The 26,539-nt window shown below is 51.0% G+C and overlaps 1 protein-coding gene across 4 annotated transcripts in view; it reads right to left on the reverse strand.

Annotated features, from left to right (window-relative positions):
* The window catches only part of SAMD4A (sterile alpha motif domain containing 4A), a 107,387-nt gene that overhangs the window by 27,039 nt on the left and 53,809 nt on the right, over nucleotides 1-26,539 (reverse strand). For all 4 annotated transcript variants that reach the window (XM_054827856.1, XM_054827854.1, XM_054827855.1 and 1 more), the window contains exon 3: nucleotides 13,049-13,567. In XM_054827856.1, the coding sequence (XP_054683831.1) occupies nucleotides 13,049-13,567 (519 nt within the window). The remainder of the gene's footprint in view (nucleotides 1-13,048; nucleotides 13,568-26,539) is intronic.

The raw sequence follows: 26,539 nt of genomic DNA on the forward strand, positions 1-26,539 counted from the left end.
GGCAGCTCCAGCGTGGCCGAAGCAAAACCTGATGGAACATTTTTCGGCTCAACATCCCCTAACCCTTGGAGCCTTTTCTTTATGCCTTTTTTTTTTTTTTTTTTCTCTCCCTGGGTTTTGTGGCTGTGACTTTAACTGTGTTCGTACGGTGCCGGATAAACCATGTCCTTGCTTCTGAATCGGGTGCTGATATATACCACGGGGGTGAAACCAAGGGTCCTAAAAGGCAAGTGGCCACCGGGTAGTTGTGTGTATTAGGGGAAAAAACCCCAAAATATAAGCAGAGTGCTGTCTCAAGCAGAGAAATTAGAAAGATGCAAAGACTGCAGAAAAGCCCGTCAAGTAAACTTTTTTTAAAAAATGACTTTTTAAACACAGTTTCCTGTTCAAGAAACTGGACAGAGAACAATAACCCATTTGTTGCTGCTCTCTCCGAGCAGCGCATGTGAGGCCAGGGAAGGAGACGTCTCTGCTGAGGGTTTTGTGAGTCCCTGCGTGGCACGAGCATGCGTGGATCCGCTGTTCGGCCCCAGCAGGAATTGCCGTTATTGTTATTTACTCATTTGCGGGGCATCAGGAGAGGGGCTGCATCTAGAGACGTGTAAACGCAGCTCTTGGTGGCTTCGGCAATCCGATGGGATGCATTTCTGGAAGGAAGCCCAGCTCGTCTCACCGAGGAGCAGAAGTTCGGGAGCTGCTTTCGAGGTTCTTGTGTGGAGCTTCCCACCAGAGCATCTGGCAGGGTGGGAGCAAGACAGACCCGGCGTGAACCCCAGCCGTGATTTAACTCACAGACAAAGGGACGCACGAAACGGCGTCCGCGTCGGGAGGTGGGAATCGGTGTTGGGGATGGAGGGTTAGAGGGACGTTGCAAGAAGGTGCTGCCTTAAACCACGCTGCTCTCCGGGTAAATGCAACGTCCTGATCTCCACGCCAACGAATGTGCTTTCTCTCATACATTTATACACAAACCACAGAAAAAACAGTGTTCGCCCCTGGGGAATCCCGGTCCATTAATAACAACGCTGCTGCGCTGAACCAAGTCTCTGTAATTATCCCAGAATTCACCGATTTTTTGCTATGGGCTCCCGGGGGAAATTCCTCCCCTGCTCAACAGATCAAGCCAGATAAACAGCGCTGGGATGCAGAAACTCTCTTTCCTCTCCTCTCTTCCTTTTCCAGAAGAACATCTCCGAGAACATCCGCTCCGCTCAAGCAGCAGCCAGCGCTCCCCACTGCCTCCAGCAGCTGCTAATAAGATCCCTGGTCTGAGGAGCATCTGCCTGCCGAGACCACCAACAGCATCGGCTTCTACCACATGTTACATTTCAGATGAAGAAACCCCTCTCTCAGTTAAAATCATTTCAGGAGGCCTAGCTGGAAGATGGACATCCTTTACGTAGCAATACGCAACCTGTGGGAAACTGGGAGTAAGAAAAGAAGGGTCTCAAGGCAGTTTGAGTGGAAGGGCTGAGTGTGAAACCTCTAGAACTGCCCCCAGAAACCGGGATCTAATAATCCAACGGAGTAATTAAAAATCTGTGGAGTGAGTGCAAAGAGATGGCATGCCTTTAGGAGTGAAAATATACAGGAGGACAACGCGTGTCTTATGTGATGGGCGTCCCACAACATTGTCACCAGGGAGATTTCATCCAGAAAGAAACAGGACTTTGCTACAGCACTGTAGCCTTTTCCATCCTCACCGACTTATTTGGGATTTTCTTCTCCCTCGTCTCTTTTTACCCACTTTCACTCATTCAAAAAAGCCGTGTAGTCCTCCTCTCTTGTAGGCACCATGGCCTGGATTTCACAAGATAAAATTCCTCTGGCCTCCAGCCCTCGGGGGCTCGCACGCCCCGTCCCAAGCACCGTCCCTCTGGGCTGGCGATGCCTTATTCCTTCTCCTCTATCTTCTTCTTCCAAGAGCACAAAATCTTACCAGCTCCAGGAGAGAGGAAAAGCCTGGGGGGTCTCTGAGGGGTAAACGCAGTATCCAGTTCCCCCCATGAGAAGATGCAGAAGATACTGGGTGGTTACTGCCCAACATGGACACCTCCTCACTGCCCGTACTGCTCGAAATACCGAGCTCTGCAATGCTCCCTGGAGCAGGAACGGGATAGCCGGGGCTGCCGTCATAAACCACGTATTAATTCTTTTCCATTATTGCTCCAAATTCACTCAGCTCAGCTTCCCACCTCCTCTACAAACCAACAGTTTATGCATCCTAAAAATCAGCCCTCATCATCCTCCGAGCCATTCCCGATTGCTCAGATATTGCCTCGCGTTCGAGTTGTGACACAGATCTCTGCGCCGGCTAACACGAGACCATATTGCTCAGCAAACGGGGCGGGGGGGACGACTCTGGTTACAAGAAAACATCGAACGCAGAGCAATCAGCCTTGAATAAAATTGCATAACGAATGGGAACTGCAAACTTGAGGGGAAAATTTAAAAAAAAAAAAAAAAAAAATCAGCTTCAAGGCTGCCAAAAGCGAGCCATTGATTACAGCGCATTTGATCCATTTGCATGCAGAGAGCTTTGCTTTGGAGCCGAGATGGAAACAGAGTCTTAATATAGCTGGAGAGAAAATATCCTTCTTGCACTCTCCTAACTGCACTTTGATAGGAAGCAGCCACAGAGCAGATGGTGCCTATATATAATCACCAGACCTATTATCCCAGCCTCTTTTAGTAATTTGAAGGATGTGATAACCACAAGGAGAGCGGCAAATATTCCCCCTCCCTCCCTCCCTTCCCTCTGCTAAGAAAAAAATAAAGAAAAAAAAAAAAAAGGAAGCTATAATTATGGTAACGATTAAAAGAATTTCCAAATGAAGTAAATAACTATTTTGTGCACTGCTCCTTTAAACCAGAAGTCAAAAGTTAATTAAACAGCAGCATGTTACTGAGTCAGGAGAACGCAGCAAGTCCCTGTGCAGTCGGGAGGGAGACTGGAGTCGCTTCGGATGAATCCAAACCCCGGCGCTCCCTTCCCTCCTCGGTGCCCTCCTGCCATTTCTCCGCAGCTGCCGTTCGCCGCGGGGGGAAGGAGAGCTCGCCTCTCTCCGTTTCTTTACTTGCCAAAGCCCAGAGCTGCATGGTTTCAAAGGGTGAGCGATGGAGAGGCGATTCTCCTCAGGGGTTTCTCACCCCACGAAGATGCTCAGGAAAACATCACAAACCTCATTTTTATGATGTTGCGAGGGAAGGCCGGGGAAAGGTGGTTGTCGGGAGGCTGCTGTGGTGGAGAAAAAAGGGGTTCGGGGGGGGGGGTTGTACGTCTCTGCCAGCATGGACCCTTCCTCCCCTTCTGCGGCTGCCTGCTGGGCACCCCGAAAGTACCTGTGGGCAACTAGGAGCCCAGGGGTGAGCTGGTGAGAGCAATCCTTAGCTGTAGGCAGCTGGAGGCATTACTCGTCAGGTACTTTATGGACAGAAGGTAATAGTGGAGGTGCTGAGGAGCATCCCCAGGTACCCGGCTCCCAGCCAGAACCCCCGGCCACACGCCATCGGTGGCTTCGGCAGTGATGCAAACTGCAGACAGGGACCCAAGGATGCTCGCGGGGTGATGAGAAAAGCAAAGCTGCCCTCAGGGGAGCAACAAGCTCCTACGTGATGAGTAACCACAGCTTACTGTCGTCTGTGCCAGTATCCGACAGGCACCAGAGCGGCTGGTTAAATACACCCAGGTCTAGGAGGGTCCATCCATCAACAGAACCTCCCAGTCAACCGACATGCGAGACTGCCGAGGGGTGCGAGAGAATTACTGGGGACGTCTGACTTGGCTCCACAGCCTGGAGAGCATCAATCTGCCACTCTGACAGTTTCTGCACCTCTTCCAGGTCAGCAGCATGATTCATTGGCGACAGGAATCCCAAGGACCATAGGATAACGCACAAAACCATCGCTGCTGCTTCTTAACGTCCCTCCCCGAGACACCCAGGCTGCTGTAAGGAAAGCGCAGGTGGCGATGGAGCCGCAAACTTCAAGCTCCCCGCACCCTGACTTTCAGGTCAAGGATGGTGTCCTGCCCCCCAACGCCAACAGACAAGCAACGCGCTACCGGCCGTGCAAAACCAGGGCACGCAGTCCCTGCCCTGAGCGCTTACAGTCAGTGATTGATTGCACCAGGATTTCACAAGCCGAGAGGGTGGGAGCGTCCCCGGGTGCTGCTGGAATAGAGGTTCCGAAATTAGGTGGCCTCATTGCAGCCGGGAAGCTGTGGAGCCATAGCTCTGTGCACAGGGTACGTAAATTTGGGAGCGGTGACCTGTAAAGAAGATGTGTGGGTACATGCAAGGATCAAACCTTGAATATACCAGGTTTGGAGGAAGCAATGGAGAGGTCCCAGAGGATGCATGTGTGACAGGACCTCTTCAGGGAGGGATGGCCCAGTGCTCCCCTTCCTCTTCACCGGCCACCCAGACCAACCAGCGCCCCTTTCACCGCTTCCCTAACAATGGGGCTGTTCGCTAGGGCTACGGCAGGCAGATTACACAGATTATTTCAGTGCCTAAAAGCATCGTTTGGTGTCACGAGGGCTGGTTCAAGAGCACCCGCGTGGGTCTGTACCTACCAGCAGCCAAAAGCAACCCGTGATGTCCACGCGTGCTTATGTGCCACCCGTGCTATCGCCTGGTGCATGTCACCGCTGAGCCCTGCCTCGAGGTCACCCCCTCTCTTTCCCTTTGGGACCACAGGAGGACTCCTCCGCCCGTCGGTGACATCTCTGCCTCCGAGCATCGTGGCTGAGGAGGGGCCGAGCAGAGGCAGGACCACGAGATCCAGCCCGCCGCCCCCACGAAAACCCACTCGCTGCAGCACGTCCGTGGGAAACGTGTTCGTTTCCCTGCCTACTCCCTCTGCTTGGCAAGCAGGTATCCATCACTCGCTCGACACCCTGCCCACAGCAGGATCGGCACGCAGCCCGAAAGCGCTGCCTGCTGCAGGCTGCACATATGCCCCCCGTCGTCACTTGCTCCCACGTGAGGGCAGAGCAGGCACGGCGGGGAGGACCTCATCTCTGTCTACGTGCTGTCTGATGCCTGGGGTAACATCAGCTCTGCTTGCTAACCGCATCTCCCCAAAGCCAACCGCATCTCCCCAAAGCCAACCGCCATCTCCCCAAAGCCAACCGCATCTCCCCAAACCCAACCACATCTCCCCAAAGCCAACCGCGGCCCCCCCAGAGCCATCCTCTGCAGGAAGGAAACTTCTTCTGCCCCGAAGGCTGCGTGGTTGTGCATCTCCTACAAGCAATGCTACCTGTGAACAGCAAGTCCCAGCTGAATGGGAACAGGAGAGCCACTCTCTCAGATGATGGCCTGGGGACAATGACCAAAGCCAAGTGCTTGCAAGGGTTGGTGGGTTACTTCATGTGAATCCCCTCTTTTTTTACCTTCCAGTGCAGAGCGTGATATTTGGGAAGATGACAGGTAGGCTGATAAGCTTTGTCATCAGTTTAAGACCCTCATGGAGATGCCTTGCAGGTGGGACCTCAGCACCACGTTGCCCTTTGTTGGCCACCCCCCTTTTTGGCCAAAGACACAGAGACAAGAGACCCTCTGGGAGCAAAGAGGCAAAGGGAACGTGCCAAAACAGGCTCAAAGGAGGAACAGAAAGCGCTGGGGCAGCTCAACTGAAGTCTCAAGGATAGACCAGGTTCTGACTGCTGCTCAAGTACAAGAGTCCATCAGGACACTTCCATACACTGGGTTAGGAAACACTGAACACAGCAACACAGATGCTGAAAGGTAACAGGCCGCAAGGTAGGGCGAGACCAATTTCCTGCCCAAAATGTCTTCAAGCATCTTCACCTTGAGCCCTTAAGAGCAAGTGCACAGCAGAGATCACAGAATCATAGACTCATTTAGGCTGGAAAAGACCTTTAAGACCATCAAGTCCAACCGTAAACCTAACACTGCCAAGTCCACCACTAAACCATGTCTCTAAGCACCACATCTACACGTCTTTTAAATACCTCCAGGGATGGTGACTCAACCACTTCCCTGGGCAGCCTGTTCCAGTGCTTGACAGCCCTTTCAGTGAAAAAATTGGTCCTAATCTCCAATTTAAATCTCCTCTGGCAAAACTTGAGGCCATTTCCTCCTGTCCTATCGCTTGATGCTTGGACTGTATGATGAGGCTGCCCTGATCTTTTCCATTTAGACAAACCCAGCCTGTATCTTGCTGTGGCACACCTGGATCCCACAGACCTGTGGGGAGCAGTCTCCCTCCCTGCACCCAACGAGCCAACGACTACCTTGGGGACTGCTGTGGTCCCAGGGTGGGATGCCTCACCTGACCACCCTGCCTGGAGACCAGGAGCTGGGATGATGGTGGGATGAGCACACGCAGCTGGCCCATCAACTAAAAACATCCTGGCCAGCACCTGCTCACGCAGAATGGGCACAGCTTGCTCTGGTTTGATTTTGGACACCTTCCTTCTAACCAGAGGGTGAGGGACATCGCAAATGGAGCAGCCTCAACAGCAGGAAGGTATGTTGGCTATAAAACAGCTCTGCAGTGACCACCCAAGAGCAGTAGCAGATTCCCTCCAGCACTGCTGACACCCCAAAAGGCCATCGCTCTTGTCCTCCACTGCCGCTACCATCTCCAATGCTTGATGGCTTCCAGGCTGAGGGCAGGTGACCGTTCATCTCCTTGCTTGCTGAGTGATGGTCTAAAGAGCTGTGGACCGTATCTCCCATGGACCAAGTGCTTTGGATTTACAGAGGGGCCAGGAAATCTGTATCTGCTGTTCAGAGCTGGAGTAGAACATTACGGTTGGACTCGATGATCTTAAAAGCCTTTTCCAATCTAAATGATTCTTTGACTCTATGTTGTCCTTGCTTTTGGTGCCGTTTGCTGTTGTATTTGTGCATATTCTGCATGGATTTGAGAAATCAGCTCTGTTCACACGTTATCTTTTTGTACGACGACTCTGTTTTTAAGCTACAGAATTAGCAAGATATTGTAGCGATGGGACCCTGGGAAAGTAGGCAACTCCTAGAAATGTTCTCTGATGGTTACGTGCAACACTAGAGGGCATGAGCAAGACAACGGATGCCCCCATCTACCACCGCTGAAAAGTTCAAGTGTAATAAAGGCCAACGAGCTTTTCTCAGTCCATCACTAAAAGAGAAAAAAAGCAAGCAACATCGGCGATGTCCCCACCTGTCAGGATGAGTGCGAGGGGGCCAACTGAGGAACAAGTTTCTGAAGACAATTCCCAAGTACAAAGCTAATCCCCTCCGGCAAGAACAGTACATTTGTTTGCTTCAGTGCTGTAACCTTACTAAGACTTTTGCACTCTTTATTTTTGAGCAAGCAAAAGGGCGTGTTTGCTAACTTTGCATGGGAGGAAACGTGTCGCCCTGCGTAAGTCAAACATACGCCGAGGACACGCTAACCCCTTCAGGTATTGTAGCAAATCTACACAGAGGACAGTGTTGTACTTCCAAGCTGCCCATCAACCCAGCACAAATCAGGGTGGTCCTGCAGATGAAAATATGCAGTTATCCCATTATCAAGCTCAGTTTGGATACTGGGTACAATGACAGGGTCATCTCCAGTGGTAGGAAGTGAACTGTTGCACAACAGCGTAGGGGAGCAAGAGTCAGGAAACTCACGCTCCGTCCATGACATGTGCTTTCTTGGTGTCACTTCTTCCACCTCAATTCCCTGATGACCATCTTGTTCATCTGCTCTCTCACTACTGAGTCCATAATTGGGGCAAATGTAGGCAAAATTCAGCCAGCCACGTCATGCACACGCATGTGGACATACAGCTTAGTAGCTGCAGATCTGCCTGTATGGCAACACTTGGGATCGAGTCTCTTCTGAGAAAGAGCAACACAACAGAAAGCCCTTCCCAGGGCGGCAGGGTCTCCACCAGCCAGCACTGGGCTTGCCCCAGAGCCAGCAGCCCCTGGTGGGATCTTCACATGAGTCCATGGGATGGTCCTGCCTTCTGCAGGATGCCCTGCTGCCACCAGTATCTCTGATGTTTCTTGTGGCATGGGGAGTCTGACCACCAGTACGACTTGCTGGTGCCACCTGGCATCACTGAACTGTAAGCATTTCTCAAGAGCTGGCAGGTGCAAGGGGAAAGCCATGAACCTCTGGCGTGCGTGGAAGGAAGCACGTGGATATATACCCTTCTCTTCAGCTCTAGGACAAGATAAGATGTTTTTCTTTTTTGGGACATGGAGGTTTATAGGTATTTCTCCTGCATTGCACTGCTCGCTCACCTTCTCTCTCTCCTCGTAGACAAACAACATGGGTTTTCTGGCAGAGACTCCCATGGGAAGGGTGTAGCAGGTCTGAGCACCCGGCATCTTTCCCATTTCTTCAGAAGCAGAAGGGTGGCCACACACTGGCAAACAGCTTTGCTGGTCCAAGGACCTCTCTGTTCAGTCAGAGGAATCCAGCCAGCACAGGGACACTGAAATACCAAAGAGTTTGCAACACCTCTCCTGCACAAACCCAGCCCCAATGCCTGGGATTTCTGCTCTGCGAGGTCTCTGACGGTATCTATCCATCACTGATCTGTGATGCACACCATCCCCTCGTCCCCTGGTGCCACCCACACCATGCCTCCAGGCACTGGTGCCACTCCAAAGGCACCTAGGGCACACAGACCAGGGACACACCGGGTGCTCACCCAAGGGCAAGACCACCAGCCATGCACTCAGATGCCACCATTACCAGCCCAGGGACCTCCTCCTCTTTTTGGAAGGATGGACAGGAGATGGACTCCTAGACACACAAGGCTCCAGGTAAGATCAAGCGTTCCCTACCTTCTCCAGAGCCATCCCCCACCGGGGAACCTGACCTGCCATTGCTTTATGGCAGCTCATGCAGAAGCCAGGCAGCGCTCCTGTCCCCAGGCAGGGTGACAACCGGAGATGCTCACCCGGGCTGAAGTGCTGCCTGCGCTTGGCACTGAGCTGCCTCTTCTTCTGGGCAGGTACTGGCATAAGGAGGTCCCTGCTCCTCTGCCAGAAAAAGCCTGCAACATCTGGGTCTTAATTCAAATGTTTGGGGCAAATTACTGTTGCTCCTGCAGTAAAACCCAGGTTTTCTGTCCCTGTGCAGAGGTGGGAGGTTGACTTGCCCACAGGAACCTGCTCTCCATGGGGAGTTTAAGTGCCCTGGCACTACACCAGAGGTGAGAGCATAGGAAAACCTCACCATACATTGATGAAAGAAGTAATGCTGTTATCGCCAGGTTATATTCTGGGAGCAGAGGACCAAGACACTCATCCAGCAGATGCGTGTCAGAGCCAGGAACCGAATCCTTACCTCCGTAGCTGCGGTTCAACAGGCTCCACTATCGCCACCCTCCAAACCTCGTGCTTTGTTCTTTTCTTGCTCACAGACCTTACGCTCCAATTCAGACCAGCGTGCCTGTGCCCCACCTTCTCAGCGCTGGACAAGCGTATTTAACGGCAGACGTGCCTCTGTGTGTACTCCCTTCCGAGCAGGCGGAGAATACAGGGTTAAGCTATGCTGGACTTGATTTTGAGAAGGGAAACCAGCATGGCATCAGATCGTGCTCAAGTGGAACCACTTACAGAGGGGAAAGGAAGGAGTCGAGCCCCCATCCCAGAAGCTGCTGGTCTGCAGCTTTGAAAGCCAGCTGCTTTTTTTCTGTCCTTTCAGAGTTTCCAGGCCCCATCTCCACTGCAAAGGCGTTGTGCAACCTGGGCATTTTGCAACCGCCGCCCGATTCGGACGTGGAGCTGGAGCTTTGGGCTTCACCCCGTCCCACCGTGCCTGGAGCAGCTCTGGCCTCCTGCCCAACTGCGATGGCAAGCCCACACTGAGGCTACCTTTACTCCTGGCACGCTAAAGCTTGGTCTAAAGTTGCAGGTCAAGCTCTGTGGGATGGGCTGAGAAAGTAGAGAGGCCATTACTGGCACGAGCTTCCATCGCTTCGGGTGAGATTGCTCCAGACCCAAACCCATCACTTATGACGCTGGTCCCACTCCTGGATCACCATTACTGTGGTAAATCCAGAGTGACGCCTTCAGAGCACTCCAGACTTGCCCTGCAGAGGCTGGAGAACACCAGCAACATCTCCTCAAACCTTGGCTAACACCAGCCAGCACCAATAAGAGAGAGCTGGAGATGCACCAAGCCTGAACCACATCTCAAAGCCTGGGTACGGGTCGAGTCAAAGCCAAGGACGGCACAATGCAAATTGTCATGCGAGCTTCAAACCTGACACCATAATAGAGTTACACCTAATTATGCTACAAAACCAGACAAAAGTACCTCAGGCAAGATCGCCACTGGGTTACTCCTCCGGGAAAGACTTTGCCCCATTTCGGCGTCAGGAACAGGCAGTGCCTTTGTGGGGATGGGTCGGGGAAGGCCGGGCCCTGCAGGGTGTTGCTGGATAAAGCCCCTGCCCAGATAAACACCTCCAAGTAAGAGGGAGAATTTAAAAATAACAAAACTAAAACCTAAACAAACAGTAACGGTTTGAGGGCTTTGCTTTGGAATAAGAGATTAACGGACGTATTGATTGACTCAAGGGGCTGGGACAAAGGCTGACAGCCGTGTTTATTTTTTAGCATCTGTCTGTGGACTTACTGGGCTTGTGTCCGAGCAAATATTGCATTAAGGAAGCTTATGAACTAACACATCAAGCGTGGTCGGGTCATCTCCAGCTCAGCCTGCAGGTTGTCTGAACATGCTGCCGCCAAAATACGTGAGCAGGAGGCGCAACGGCTTAACATTTAGGACTAGGCTGAGCTGAAGATGTGTTCAGATGCCTCTGCAAAGCTACTCAGCCTCAGGAATACATGCTGACCCCACCGCAATGCTCGGGGAAAAGGTTCCCTGAATATGGGACTCTATAAACCTTGCAGCTCAGAGCAAGACGATGGGAGCAAGCTGACCCTGTGCCACGAAAAGCAGCTGCTGCGGGAAACCGGGAAGGGCCGGACCAGGCAATGGCTGCTGTGCCGGGACTTACGGCAGGGGATACTGCAGCATAGCGAGCGGCAGAGATGGAGGAGGGATGTGGTCTTCCAGCAACAGACCAGAGTAAAGTGTAGGGCTGCTGGCAGACCCCCAACTGCTCCTGTCCCAGTTCTGCGCTGCTGCGCGCACCTAATTCTGGAGAATTTAGGAGAAATCTCAGTGCGGCAGCTCGGGCACTGCTGAGTAATTTGGTTGTTGCGTCGATTTTGGCATCTTGTGCTAATACTCGGGGACCTCGTTGGGGAAGAGGTGGGTCACTACTTCTGCTAAAAGATAAGCGCGTGCAGAAAGGCTCAAAGAAGCACAAAAGGGTTTTTGAAAAGCATCCTTCAAGACCTAGCGCTTCTTGTAGAGCTTCAGCCACCATCAATGATTAACCTGCTGCACCCATCAGACCTCCCTGCTCCCAGCTCTCGATGCGAGGAAGCAGTCCCCTTCCGAAGCCACCTCTTCCCACTGCAAAGCCTCTGGACTTCCAGGCATGCAAAAACCACAAGGAAGAACCCCCCAAAAAATAACGCCTGGAGAGGTTTAACAGACCAATTGCAAATACATTCGTGACTCTTCTCACTCTGCCTCCTTGCTAAGCCTTTCCCATGCAGCTTGGTCACCCCAAACAGCGCAGGGACCCACGGCAGCAGGAGCCAGGGCTTCAAAGATGGGGGACGGGATGGGAATGATGTTCAGAGTCAGCGGAGAAGCTGAGACCCTTCTGCTAAATCCCCAGGCAGCAGAGCAGGCAGCACTGCCTGCAAGGATGGACAACGGAGAGACAGGCACCACAGTGCTACAGCAACAAACCCAGAGCCGCGTTCCATATCGTTCTCGATTTGAAACACCACCTAAAAAAAGCGCTTATTACAGGAGAAGGAAAAACCCAGAAGCCGTAAATGACCATTTTAAAGCTCTCAGCTATTTAATTGTGGCTTTCCGCACACTGATAGAGAAGCCAGCGCCCTCGCCGCAAGAAGCCTCTCCTCCCCGAAGCGCTCTCTGCTTCCCTTGTACCTAGGGAAACGCCAAGCATCTTTGAGAGAGACCTGCTGAACGTCCCAACACGAGGGAGGACGTCCAGCCTTGCAGGTGAGATGGTGGCAGTCACCCCAGGTGACAGCAAGGCTGGCGTGACAGCCCTCCACAGAGGGAGTGGGTGGGCAAAAGAGCTCCTGAACCCTGCTGAGAAGATGCTTTGCTCCTCCTCTCCCAAAGACGGCTCGCAGGCATCAACAGCTGCTTTAAAAAGTAGTTATAGCTGCGCTACATCTCCACGCAAAACCAGTGAAAAATCTCCAGCCACGGTGCTCTGCAGCATCTCTATGAGTGTCCAAGCCTTGGGTTGGGCTCTGCACCATCCACCGCTCCCGTCACAGCCTGGCAGAGCCTCCACGGGGGAAGAGCTACCCAGCTCTCCCGGAAAACACTGAGGACTGCGCATCTAAACCCCCTGATCACCACCAGCTTCACACCTCTATGCGCTGCAGATACAAGGGAACGTTTTCAGATACGCTCTGAAGATCGTGGATCCCAGCCCTGCTTCCAAAAACAATGCCTGCGCTTTGGGGCTCCAATCCCATTTCCTCCCGGTAAGTCCCCAGGTCACTTTTGGACTTGCCTCAAGTCCCTCAGCTCACTTTTGGACGTGAAGCATCAGCTCACCACCTTGCTTTAGGAACTTTTGAAATGTGAACTGCAAACCTAGATGGAGCTACATGAAAGAAAAGGGGCTGCCTTCGATTGTTGCTCACACACATTTCTTGCTCTTACAGCTTCTTGGCTGTTTTTCCCTCCTCTCTAGCTGCCAGGTCTTTAAAATCCCACAGGAATAGAGAGGGAAAGAAAAAAAAAAAAAAAAAAAGGCAGGCAGGAAATCAAAAAGCAGGTAGGGGAAAGAAAGAGGGGAAAAAAAAAAAAAAGAAAGGAGTTTTCTATGGCCCAGATGAACCCAGCCCCTCTGCTAAGCATGGCAAAGCAGTTTTCCTAGCGGGATGGGGGGGACCGTGCCGTGAAGAGTGGCCATGGGCGGCCGTCCCCAGCGCTTCCCGTGGGTACTTACTGGTGCTTGTGCTAGTGCCGATGGTGTTGATGGTTGTGGGGACGGAGGAGGAGGAGTAGAGGGGCAGATGGCCGTTCTCGCACGCCAGGTTTTTGTCCTGCCAGCTGGAAGCGCTGACACTTATGCCCGAGTCTCGAGAGTTTTGCCATCCGTTGAGTTTGTCGTCGGAGTTTTGTCTTTGGTGATAGTAGTGCGTCTGCCCGTAGTCCACCGAATCTGACCGACCTCTGCTCTGGCTGCCGAAGCCACCCGACGTACGGTCCTCCAGGTGGTTGAGCCACATGGCCAGGGCACTCCTGTCCTCTAAGGAGGTGGCAGGGTGTATCAAGGCGTAGGACAGCAGCTGCCTGCTCTCCTCGATGTGTTGGTTGTGTTCGATCGAGTGGGCCAGGATTTTAGGCAAGAGTTTCATGTATTCGACTTTTGCCTCGATGTTTCCGGGCTTCAGTAAAGGCAGGTGGGTTAACAATAGGGAAATCACTTTATCCTTGGATTCCTGTTGCCATTGGTTAATGATTCCTGTTGAAGGAATAGATAAAAAAAAAAAAAGAAGAGAATTGAGAAATCAGCAAACAGAGCTAATAAAGAAATAAATAGGCTCTCGCAGGGTAAATGTGACACGCCAGAGGAATGCCTGCATGCGTGATGCCACTGCGTGAGCATCCCCAGGCAGGAGGTCACCGCTCTCCGAAAACCCAGGTCATGGCAAGGCACGATGAATTGGACACCGAGAGTTACCAGACACTCCTGAAAATCACTCAAAAAGCCAAATTGCAGCCACCCTACAGCCATGTAGCTCCACTGCTGTTGTCCTAATGTTAATCAAAGTCACAATTTGGCCCAAATCTTCCGTATCGTTGCAGATTACACAAAATACTACGCAAAACCTCTACGTGGATAAACCTAACCTTTTAAAAGCACCGGTTGGAAAAAGGGCAAAAGGTCAAGATTCAAATGAGCTATCACCCGAAGGACCCAGAAAGGGCAAAGGAAAGAAAACATCCCAGCAGGAGAGCAATAACCAAACCAGGGTGTTGGGCCATCCACCAGCCCGGCGCGATACACCGTCCCAACGGTATTGAGGGAAGGGCTCAGCTGAAGCAGGCACAGAGCTATTGTTCCTCTGTCAGCTCTCGGCGGACAGGAGAGGTTTTAGAAGACCGGGAGAAAAAAAACCAAACACAGGGTTTAGCTTTAAAAATATGCGAAAGGAAAAGCCAAGGAATTACAAACTGGTCACTTAACTCAAACTCCTGGAAAACTGATGGAACAAATAATGAAACAACCTATTTGTAAGCACTTAGAAGATAACAAGATGATAAGTGACTGCCGACACCAATTTGTCAAGAACAATTTAATTTCCTTCTGCGACAGAGTAACTGGCCTGTGAATAGCTGGAGAAGCAGTCAGAGCTGTATATCTTGATATTCATTAGGTGCTGCCGCACATGGCTTCCTCAGCAGCACACCAGAGAAACACGCTCAGGCGAAACTACTCTAATGTGGGCACACAAATCATCAGAAAACCAGATGGAGAGAGTCGTTACTGGTGATTCACCGTCAGACTGGGAGGATGCGCTGAGCAAGGAGACCTGTCCCGACCGTGACACTACCCGGTATGTCATCGGTGATACGGGTGATGTGATAAATGAATTCAATGCGCAGGTATCGCGCTAGGAGAAATGAAAACACTCCAGAAAACTGGATTAAAAGTCAAACAATGTTGAGATCTGGAGAAAAGTCAGAAAAAACCCAGCTGCATTAAGTAGGTGCAAACATCTGCATGCAGGTGGGAACAAATCGCTGTGCGGCACCAGGAGCGGCAGAGCCTGGGGTCAGGAAGCATCACAGGCTGAACGTCAGTCAAAATGCCACATTGCGTTAAAAAAATGCACCGGCCGGGCTGTCATCTGTCTGAGAGGTGGAAGACCAACGCGGACAAGCTGTTCTCTGTGTCTCCTGGGGATTGTAGTTAATAGGTTTGAATTGCAGCAAAGACGAATAAGTCAGACGTGAAGAAACTACGTTCTACAGGTAGGGCTAGTGATGCGCAGGGAGAGATTGCCTGTGGATGTTGTGAAATTTCCATCACCGGAGGTTTTTCATGCGCAGCTTATACAAATACCAGCCAAGTATAGCTCAGGATCCACCTAGACGACCCGACTGATGCTTCCCAGGCCCAGGTCAGTCTCTTCTCCAGCGCTTACCCAACACCTCTGTGAAGCTTTCAAACTTTCAGTCCCCGTAGCACGTTGTGCCTAAGGGTGCCACAACTGAACTGGCTGGTGAAAAAGTCCATCCTTCTGCCTGCTTTCAACCTGCTGCCCAAAACTTCACCAAGGGAAATGCCCTGAGTTTTCATCTCATTAAAAAAAACCCCAAATTTTACATTCTCCCCTCTCTGTCTGCTGTCTCCTATCCACACTGGAGAGGAAGTTGGTCTCAATCATTGATTATCCCTACACCTTTCACGTATTTTTGAGCTAGGGTAACCAAACCCCCACCAATGAAATGAAGATCTGGACATCCATCTGTAGGATCACTCATCAGGTTTGCTTTCGGGAAGACCCACGCTGCCTTCCAGCAGCTAACCCAACCCTTGCACCACCCCACCACCCAGAGGAGAGTTATTACAGTAGGGCCTTTTCCCACTTAGGGCCAAACCCTGCACATTGGTTCCTCGACACGACTGCAGTGGTGAGCAGCACTCACCCCTCCAGCTTCGCCTTCCCAGTTTTAAGGCTTGCAACCGTTTTAATAGGAAGCCACTAGATGGCTTGCTGGAAACGCCGACAGCTCTCACTGGAACTTTCCGCAGAGGTATTTACTTCTCCACAGACCCACCCCTCCTCCAGAGCTGCTTCCCAACCCAGCCGCCGGCATGCCCAAGTCACCTCGTGCCGCTGCGTCAAGAGGCACAAGGGACACGGTGTGGCATGCCTCTGGTAGAGAAGGAACCGTTTCATCTGCAGCAGAAGTGAGGTTCAGCACGCTCAGTGCCCTCCCATTCCCGTGGAGATGCTGTGAGGCTGTTTTGGTGCTAAAGAACGGGATTTGGAAAAGCAACGCTCAACCTAAGTGAAATTGTAAAAAATACACGAGCGTAGCAGAACACAAGGTCCACTCCACAGCAGGTACGTGACAGACACCTTCTGATGCAATGCAAAGCAACTTTTATCTTGGGTCATAATTCACCATCCTGAGCCCTTCCAGCTCACTGACGTGTTTTGCCAAAAGCACAGTGGGACTGAAGCCACTCTTTGGGAGATCCAAACGCAACCTCTCCACCCCGAGCCAGGCTCTACCCACTGAGTGTAGGGTATTCTGGACAGGAGCAACCTCAAAACACTTTGGAGCAGCTCTGCTGCTTTCCCCAGAACAATCACACGTAGTTACTGGCTCATAAAGCAAGAGGAAAGCCTTAAGGACCCTTTGCTTTTGGCAGCCCTTAGGTGGGACACTGCATCTAAATAATTTTTCTTTGCAGTAGGTGGGTTCCCATCCCTGCTTTCCTCATCTTCCCTTGCCAGTGGGAATTAGGGATAACACCTTCTCCGTGAGAACAGCCCATACAGCTTTGCCTTCCCCTGAAACACGTGGTCTTGGCCACGGACCCGTCTCGTTATTATTTCTCATTGCTACTACTATTTTTTCTGTAAGTCCGGACAGTGCAGAAGTCAACATGAGTCTGGATCATTATTTGTAAAGCCGATGGAGGCAGATCTGTGCTGCAAGGATGGCACCAGCTGAGGCTTGACACACGTCACTGTTCACCACCTCTCCTGCGACCACCTCCAACGCAGGGACCGCCAGCACCAGGATGCCAGACATGGACACAGTACGATGCCCTTTAGCACCTACCGTGCCCGAATTGCTTGGCCAGGTTACTCGATTTTGAAACACTACTGGTTGTGCACAACGCCTCCTGCACACGGGGCACACTTCTCACACCTCTCTCTTGTACGAACTGAAGCCTGAGCATTTGCCGACCAGAGCATCTCCCTGTTTTCCACATACAGATGTAGTTCTGCTGCAGGCAAAGCTCTGTGTCACGCTTAATCTGATTTATCTGCCCCCTCTCTCTCCTGCTTCTTGGCCAGCTGCCTGGGAGGTGAAAACCCATCTTCTTTTCTCCCCTCCTCCCGCAGAGGGATTTCACCCCTTCCCTTATCACCCCCACGTTTTGTCATTGCCATCGGGGCCATTCGGCAGGTCTCGCGGCTGGCACAGCCAACCCCCGGCCTGGCACCGTCTGTGGGGAGAGGCTGCGGGATTTTGCAGCAGCTCAGATAAACTGAGAAATCAAAAGATCGTTAAAAAAATGGAATTTTTACATAGGGATTATGTAGCAAACTACATGCAGAAGAAGCAAAGCCCGGTGCAAACTGGGTACAGGAGAGGAGGAGGAGGAGGAGGATGGGGGGAGGCAGGCGGCTGTGGCCAGACTCCTCTTCCTCACACAGGGACGAGGACCGAGTGTGAAGGTCACCACTGGAGAAACACGGGATGGTTCTAGAGCTGCTTCTTGGGAAACTTGCCTTGGACCTCCAAGAGATTTGAACATTTGAAATCACAACCCCAAAAAGATGGAGCATTGATCTGAAAGCCCATGGTGGGCAAGGGGCCGGGGGCCTTCCCTGCCCCAGCCCGGGCAGGAGCCGCTCTCCTTCTCAGCCAGCAGCAGGATGTGCACAATTAAACAAAAATGGAAAATAATTAGATCCGAAAGAGGTTTGGTTCTCTCTGAGATGGGGCGGAAGGTCAGGCTTAATCCTATCTGCCAGAAAACAGAGGGATCTGGAGTGGGCGGCGTGTGAGGAGGAAAGCTGGAGTGCCTCTGGGCAGGGGAGAGGGGCTGGTGACCCCCCCAAAGTCCCTCTCCACCCTCTCCCCAAACACAGGAGCCCCCACTTCAGCTCCCTACCTGCTGCCACGCACTCCCGGACACCTGGGATGTCTCACCCTTTATTGCCAGAACAACCCCCCCAGGTCAGCTGCGGTTAGGACGTGTCCCGGTTTTAGGCTCCCACGTCCCAGGGCCCCAGCGTGCTACCTGCAGGGGTGTACGGGGTCACAGGCACTAATCACATTACAGCCTCGTTAGTTCCCCCGGGTGCTGCTTCGCGGACGCCGGATGCTTCCCATCACCAGGCTTTCGCTGCTCTAAGGGATGGCGAGACTGTCGGTATTTGCAGCAGGCAAATCTGAGCAGAGAGAAAGCCCCAAAGCTAGAAACTCCACCTCGCTGCTTTGAAACTCCCCCAAATCCCTGTCCTGCCCGTTGCTGTCATTGCACCGACATCTCCTTTTGGAGATGAGCTAAAATAACAACCAACCATGAGCATCCTGAGGAGCCAGCCCTGTCCCAGGCCTGTGACCCCTGTACCGGGAAAGGATGGGAGCTGCCAGCGCCCCTGAAACAGTAAAAAAAAAAAAGTAAAATCCCAGTTTTTATTAAAGGACTCTTTTTTGGGTGAGAGGATGAACGAAGGTGGGATGTAAAACTACCTTCTAACGCAGGATTACTGAACCAATACAATTTTGCCGCTATACAGCAGAGCTGATGCATACGCAGAGTGTCTGCATGTAAATATAGCACCAAGTATAGCCGGGTCCTGCTTCCAAGGCTGAAACCTGTGCTGCGCTAGGAACAGGTCCAGTATCAGCCCCAAACCAGGGGCTTTTTGGCTTGAGAAAGAGATGATGTTAGTCAATTGAATAAGCACTCAACAGATTTCTCTGTCATGAATCTGCTTAATCACTTCTGGATTCCTGTTAATTGCCTTCACGTCCGGTGGTGACGGATCCACCTCTAACGCCGCAACTGCGTGAAGGACCTTCTTGCCTCTACTTTGACCCTGCCTCCTGATAGATGACTGGGTTATTTCAACCGCCAGCGAGGCACGTGGAGCTCCTGAGCCTGTTAATGATGTACCGGGAACAGTCGCAGTTTTCCGAAGGTAAAGCCAGCCTGGATGGACAACGGCAGGGATACGCACAGGTCCTGTGGACGCCAGGAAAATCATCTGGTGCCAGCATTTGGAAACGCTGAAGTAGCTAACTGCCTGTTTTTTTCTTTTATTTTTGATTTTTGCAAACATACCTCTGGTCTCCACCTTGAAAACACCAACCCTGCCCCGAAGGACGGCCGAGGGCAGCTGTCAGCACAGGCACACCAACGCGCGTGTCCCACCAGGTGAGATGTCTCCAAGGAACAACGGCAATGCGGGATACCTCTCAAATGCTTACAAAGACCCCCAAACCAACCCATCCCAACCAAGATAAACTTTTTCATTTTGAAAGCAGAAAATTGGTTTATCCTCCTGTTGTCATGTATGACTTATCGCGTTTCACAAGTGAAGTAGACAAATGTGTTGATTGGGGTTTTGACGAAGCAGGCGAGATGAATGCTGTGTAATTTATGAACTAGACAGCAGCTTATCATGAGTAACAAGGACAGCAATTAAAGATTGGAAGTGTTTTAAAAACTGCCCAAGGATTTTCCGAGTGACAGAGTATGTTCAAATAGCAGGCTTAGTATCATTGCTCCACAATGATAAGTCAGTGCATTTAAGGGCTCCAGTTGTCAGTAAATTGCTCTTAAATTACTGTTTTATTATGCCCTTGTTTTCAGTTTAACAACATTTTCCATAAAAAGTTCTCAAAAGCCCATTCAGATAATTTGTCCAAGCAAGAAAAGACTAAGAGTTAGGTGCGTACCTCTGAAGGGCACCCACCAAACAGCACCTTCACAGCAGGGCTGAATGGACCGGCACTCTCAGATGTACTCAGGGAGAACAACCAGGAATTTGTACCAAAAATTTAGGCTGGGAACCCTGACCTTGCAAAGTGACGTGCTGCAGGATTAGGGATTGGAGGGAAGAACCAGGTGCTCCTGGCCGGTAACCAAGTCTTGCTAGGGACGGACGACACCGAGGTTTTCATGTCTTGGGCTGCCAACAGCAAACCAGAAATTCAATCTGTGCTTCAAGCGAGCCATGCAAGTGATGGCTATTTCTGGGTTTGCAGGAAGGTTTTGCAGGAGGCCTTCCTCAGCAGCTCCCACAAGAGCTTCCCATTGTTCACCGTTTCCTGGATTACGAATGCAGCAGTGGCTCTGGGTGATGGGCAGAGCTATATGGAGGCACCCACTCTTTCAGCAGAGATAGAAAAAACAGCGCCTGGACTCCTCCTGCTGTGTAAAGACCCAGCAGCACACCGCTACCCACCAGTTCCTCCATAGCTGCATGCAACATGCTGCACTTCCAACAAAATCACCAAAATTGGTGGTAACCGAGGTCATCACCAGAGTCAGCCCCAGTATCTAACACCTAAGACAGCTGCATGGGTGTCTTCACCAGGGCAAAAGGGGTCAAGAAACCTGACCACGCATATGAACGCAGCCCAACAATCTCTGGCCAAAATGTCATCTCCCAGTGAATGGCCACCAAGAGACAAACCCCAACCCTACGTTTACTGGCTGTTTGTTCCAGCGTGTCCTAAATGCTTCAGTTTGCTTTCATTTCCAGTTGAATTTATGTGTTTAAGCTTAAATTTATTTGGCTTCAGGATAAATTCTGGTCTGAATTAAAGTGCTCCCTGATGTCCTGCATTTCCTCAAGTGAAGGTACTCAGGACTCTGCACTCAAATCACCTTCTACTCTTGTTTCTGTTAAGCTTAGCAGATTCTAAATGTCCTGTCTCTAACAGGTCATGGCTCTATGTTCATTAAACCTGAGCCCACAGCAACACTTCTGCCGGCTCCGTGACTTCCAGCAGCCGCATGAACCGGGTCTTATTCGGCTTGGTGAAAAGCAGGAGTGGGGTGGACAGACCATACCCCATCTCACGCAGGGTGGTCTGCAGTGAAGTTAAAGCGGAACAAAAAATTAAGATTTTTCAACGACAAGTCTGAATTTGCACCACGCATATCGACCAAGGGCAGGTTGCTGCCAGTCCCAGCCTTCCTGCAACTGGATTTACTGGTCTGTGAGATGGTCCAACTCCCCACCACCCATTCAACAAATCTTCTCTGCAACGCTGCTGCGGACACAAACCTCTGCCCTGGCTCCGGCCGCAGCAGCTCGATCAAAGGTGAACTGCAGCATGTTTCCGGATGAAGGGATTTCAATTATTATTTGCAGTAATTAGCACCTGCACGCCGACCCATTCACAATATTTTGTTTGGGTGAATTTACATCATTCTCTTCCTAAATCAGCCTCACTCAAAAGACCAACATTAAAGAAAACAAAGTGAGAACCCTGTTGGAAACCTTCTCTGTACCCCATCCAGAGCACATCAATACCCTCGCCATTAAACCTGGCAGCCTTCTCCCTCCACGAGAGGCCAAATAATAAGAATTTCAGCGTGTGCCTTTTCGTTATTGCAACCGACGCTAATTAAAAGAAAAAAAATCTCAACGATAAAGGCTATTGCAGACCTGCCAATTGCACAAGACGGATGATGCAAGCTGACACCCAAATGCCGGTGAACCTGAATCCTGCTCCTCGTCTCACCCAAATCGATGCAAAAACGCGGCTAACACAGCCAAGAAGACACCGGTGATGTCTCTGAGCACGCCTACGGGCTGAGAAGCTGCAGCGTGGTGTGCAAACCCCCTGCTACGTTCAAGTGGGTTTGAATTTATGCCTGCGCTAGAGCTGACCTCAGCACGGAGCGGGAGGACCTAAGCCTATATGTCTGAAGGCAATGGGAGCCGTGCCAAACAGCATCAGCGCCTGCTGGATCCGGCACCCGTGGCTTCCTGGCATCTCCCGCATCTCCGTGCTGCAGCGGCTGGGAGAGGCCAGCTCTGCATCCTGGGGATCGCTTCTTCCCAGCTCCCTGAAACCGCTCATCCCGGTGGATAACACAGGATTTGACAGAGGAAAAACCAAGAAAACCTCTCAGCTGGCTTTTTGCTTTCGCTCCCTCCCATGCAGTTCTAACAGCCCGACTTGGGGAGAAATTTAAGGGTAGTGGCCAAGCTCTTTCCCCATAACAAGCTTAGGAGCTGGGAAAAGGCAGAAGGTTTGCAAACAAACCCTGGACACCAGGAGGGTCTGGGGACTGCTATTCGTGGCAATCGGAGCTCTGCGCTTTCCCTTCCGGAGCACCCACCCCAACAGCTATGAACCTCTGGGTCCAAGCATCTGTCCCAGCATCTTCAGACCATAAAGAGACATAAAAAGGCAATTGCCCAATTGCCCCTTTCCCTAGCTGGTCAGCTTCTGTGCAGATTTAAGTGCAGATGAACCCTTTGAAGGACAGAAGGACCTTTTGTTCATCAGCACCCATAAGAAGAGGACAGACAGACGGCCATCTGAGCCTTCTATCACTCAAGGCACGTGCAGAACCTCCCTTTTCCATCACCCACGACCCACCTCACACTCCGGCTCCGCGATGGTGCCAAGGAGCACCAGCGCTAGACGGAAAATTTGCCGGTGATGTGTTGCAACCTATCGGTTCACATGGTGCTGGCTCTCCTCCGTGTTTCCAGCAGCTACATCACATTCTAAGAGGCTAAAAATACATTAAGTACTTTGCTAATGTTTCTTTTCCACCCGAGCGGTTGCTGCAGAGAAGCTCCGAGCAGGAGCGGAGGTGAACAGACCAGTGCAGAGGCAGGGAAGAGATGCCATAAAAATGGAGCAATAGGCACAGCACGTCCCGCAAAAAGAGGCGGCCGGGGAAGTCCCCGCTGCAGGCCATACTGGTTCCTTGGAAAATCACAGGTAAGAGCCATACAGCCATCAAAAGCCAAGTGTTTCTGATTATACTGCAGGATTCAGCACTGACAGGAGCATAGAGGACTTCACGAAGGAGCATCTTCTCCATCTTCAATGACCGAGATTAAGAAGCTCCATGTAAATGACCTACTCAATGTCCTTTTGACTGTTAAACGTAACAGTGCGAATTTAACCACTGAAAACAGTTCTTTCCAAAAGACACAACCTTCTTGCAACTGCACCCAGCATCCCCCTGCATGTAACGGACAAGTTCTTCAACACCCATTGCCAAGGCGGCATGGACAGGTTTGCCGGCAGAGCTGGGTTGCAAGAGGCACGTTGCCCATCGTTGGCCTTATTTTCTGTGCTTCATACAAGGTGTGTTCCTGCTGGGCAGTGCTCTGAAACAAAGGTAGCTTGATGCAGAGGTGAGGTGGATGTGGATGAGCACTGGGGAGTTGACTGCTGCATCTTCAATGCACTTCACTTCTGAAGAACAGCCAATTTCTTGCAACTCTTCTTGGGAAGTCAGGCTAAGGAGAAGGCGACCATATGACATGCAGCTTCTAGGGGAAAAAAAACAACCACTCCCCCCCACAAAAAAAACCCTGTGGGGGATAGGACATGAGCCCTACTCAACACATTGCCCTTTTAAAGGCAGTTCTCCTTGGACAGCAAGTCCAGCTGTTTATTACTGGCAGCTCCCCTCTCCATCAAGGTCTCCAAAGCAACAGCAGCCTCGTCAAGTGTCCATTCTGTAGGATCAGTCCCTTCCTTGTGTGGAAGAAATGACTGAAAAGGATGTCTCCAGGCTGAGCATCTCAAGCTGGGACTGCACTTCTTGATCCCACAGCAAGGAAAGCATTAGCAAGAGTTGGGAATTTTGGCACTGAAAGACAACCCTTGATCAGATCTTCTCATCCCATCACCCCAAACAGGCTGATGAAACCCCACCAGCAGACAGAGCAGCAGGGTAGGGAGCTCAGCGCTCTCCATCCGAATTGTAAACTCAAAAGGGAGCAAAATGCCCATTATTTTGGTCAGAAGCAGAACAAATTGGGAGATCCCTCAACAAAACATCCCTTAATTCATGCTGAGATCTGCAAGGACAGAAGAGCCCGGCTCTACTGTGCTGCAGAGTGAGTAGAAAAAAGATTTTCACATTTTTGACACTATTTTCCCCCTCTACCTTGCGAGCTTGCCAGAGCTCCAGTTATTAGGAGGCTGTTTGTACAAACTCAGAAGCAATATATTTTTAGCACTGGAGAATCGCATGGCACGATCATTAAGCGTGCTTCTGCAGACAGCAACAAGAGCGGAGATTTTTCCTTCTCTAAATTGGCTGCAGCCACTACGGTTTTCAGCCCAAAGCAGACTTTCAGGAAATTCAGAAGGAGCGGGAATCTTTTTCCATGACATATTTAATACCAAGCTGAAGTACACTCAATTTTCATACCATGCATCTGATGGGAGGTTTTATGGCTTTGTTTTCTAGGCTGGATCTGTTGCACACTTTTGCTATGGAGCATAATACCATGTATTATCACAATACTCCCTAGCAACATGACTTTTAATTTAGTGCGGAGCTTTGCAGGGTTGAGAGCATCCCACTGACTCAGAGCAAAGACTGGGAAACCTTATCAAAAGCACCACAGGTGCCAAGGGAACCTCCACCAGCCACATGTACGACGGCATGCATCTGAGCTCCTCAACGTGACGTGACCGGCACTGGTGTGGAGAACACCTTGGGAAAGGTGAATTTGCTTCACTGATTTCACAAGCCGCAGTCAAACTAGCACTGTCTCATGGAGTGATGACTACACTGATGACAGCGGTGCCAACAGGTGTGAAACAAGAGTGAAAATCCCACCAGTTCTGTCCGAGCGCTGAGCGCTTGGACAGAAAAACGTGGGAAACCATTCAGCATCAGAAATAAGAGCTCAGAGACAGATGGGGCATCAGCAAGGACGAGGTACCATCTCCTTGCTTCTCACCCAAAGCCCAGGAGGACAAATCCTTGGTAGACAAACCAACCAATCTCCTACAAAAGCTGTCCTGAAGAGTGAAGCCAGCCTGACACCGGACAAGGACTCACAGCGCCGGTTTCTCTTTACTTGCTGGAGCACAGAAGCTCCTGGGCATCAGGGGCATCATGCTCCCAAGCCTCAGATGGGGAGGATGGTCTTTTGAAAGTGCAGGAAAACAGTGCCTGCGTCCCACCTGACAACAGAGAGCGTGCAAAACTGTGATAGCACCATCGACAGTGTGGACACCATCAGGTGAGGTGTTTCTCCACCTCTTCCCACTGGTGCAGGAGAGCAGCAGAAGGCAGGAGCACCATCCATACAGGGTGGGTGGAAGAACGCTAGCACTGCAGAAAGGACACCAAAATGCTGTCCTGGGGAGAGCTGCTGCCCTCAGGCCGTAACGGGAGGAGCGGAGGGGAATCCATCAGCCCTTGGGCGTGCAACGAGGAGACAGAAATATCAAAGCAGCCGTGCCAGGTCTGATGGACAAAGATATGCCGACGAGATCCTGGGTCAAGTGGCTTTTGTTGGCTGTTGTGCAAAGTTAGCTGAGCTTAGCCGGCCTGCAGAGGCAGCTTGGCCCACGGCGACGGGATGGGTCAGCAAGGATTAAAAGTATAATTAAACAGGGGGCTGCAGATTACTTCCAGAAGTCCCGTCACTTCTCGGAGTTCGTGAGCTCAGCAACAGCAAAACGCTGCTGGTTTTGCTGCTTCTGGGACACGGGGCTACAGGTGGGAAATGAGTTCACTGCCTGCTTTCACTTATGCTGGGGTTAAATTGCTCATATGCCTCCGCACGCCCTCAAATCCAGACTTTCAGTGGAATTTCCTAGGACGCAGGAAGCCAAAGAAATAAAACACGCGATTTCTGTATATCTTCTTTGAGTCTAACCCATAAAAACGCCCAAATCTTCCTTGCTTTCAGCAAGGAGACTACAGGCACAACCACAGGCACGGAGGAAATACTCCTCTGACTTCTTAATTTCAATTGCAAAAAGCCTTTTAGCAAAAGCTCAATTGAAATGCAGATAAGTTTCTTCAAAGGCAAAAAAAAAAAAAAATTAATAAAAAATTATCTGAATGTCATAACTGTGTTGCCTAACATGGGTAAAGGATTTAGAAGGGGGGAAAAAAAATAATACTAAAAATAAGTTATGAAGGGTATGTAAGGTATTGATATACAGCACATGGTTTAAACTGTTAATCATTGAACAGATTCCAGTATAAAAATAAAGAGACCGAAGCTGCACATAATGGAGGAGTTGCTCTATTTATAAACTTCTCTGTGCAAAGGGCAGGCGAGGGCTGGGACGAGCGGGCAGCGGAGGCAGAGGGCCACTACTACGGAGCCTGTATTTTGAGGGAAAAATCAACAGATTTATTTTCTTTTTTTTAATTTTTTTTAAAGCATTGTCAACAAAATCAAACCGAGCAGTCCGACAGCCTGTGTGCCCCCGCCATGTGAGCAGCATTTACAGCTCCCGCATGTGACAGCTCTCCCAATTTAGCCAGTAACTGACTCCCTCTGACCTGTAATAACACCGCTCCCAAATTAGAGCCCTCAATTTGACTTGGCTTCGGTCCTTCCCTCCCAGCGACATAAAGCATCCTTCCCCCCCCCCGCCACCCCCAACGTTCATAATCCCGTCCTTTCACACTGCCAACTCAAACTCACATTTAGCCTTTTCCTATTATTTTTTTTTTGGGGGGGGGTGGGGGTGTTGCAGAGGGGAT

This window comes from Grus americana, chromosome 5 (assembly GCF_028858705.1).
Source record: "Grus americana isolate bGruAme1 chromosome 5, bGruAme1.mat, whole genome shotgun sequence".
Lineage (NCBI taxonomy): Eukaryota > Metazoa > Chordata > Aves > Gruiformes > Gruidae > Grus > Grus americana.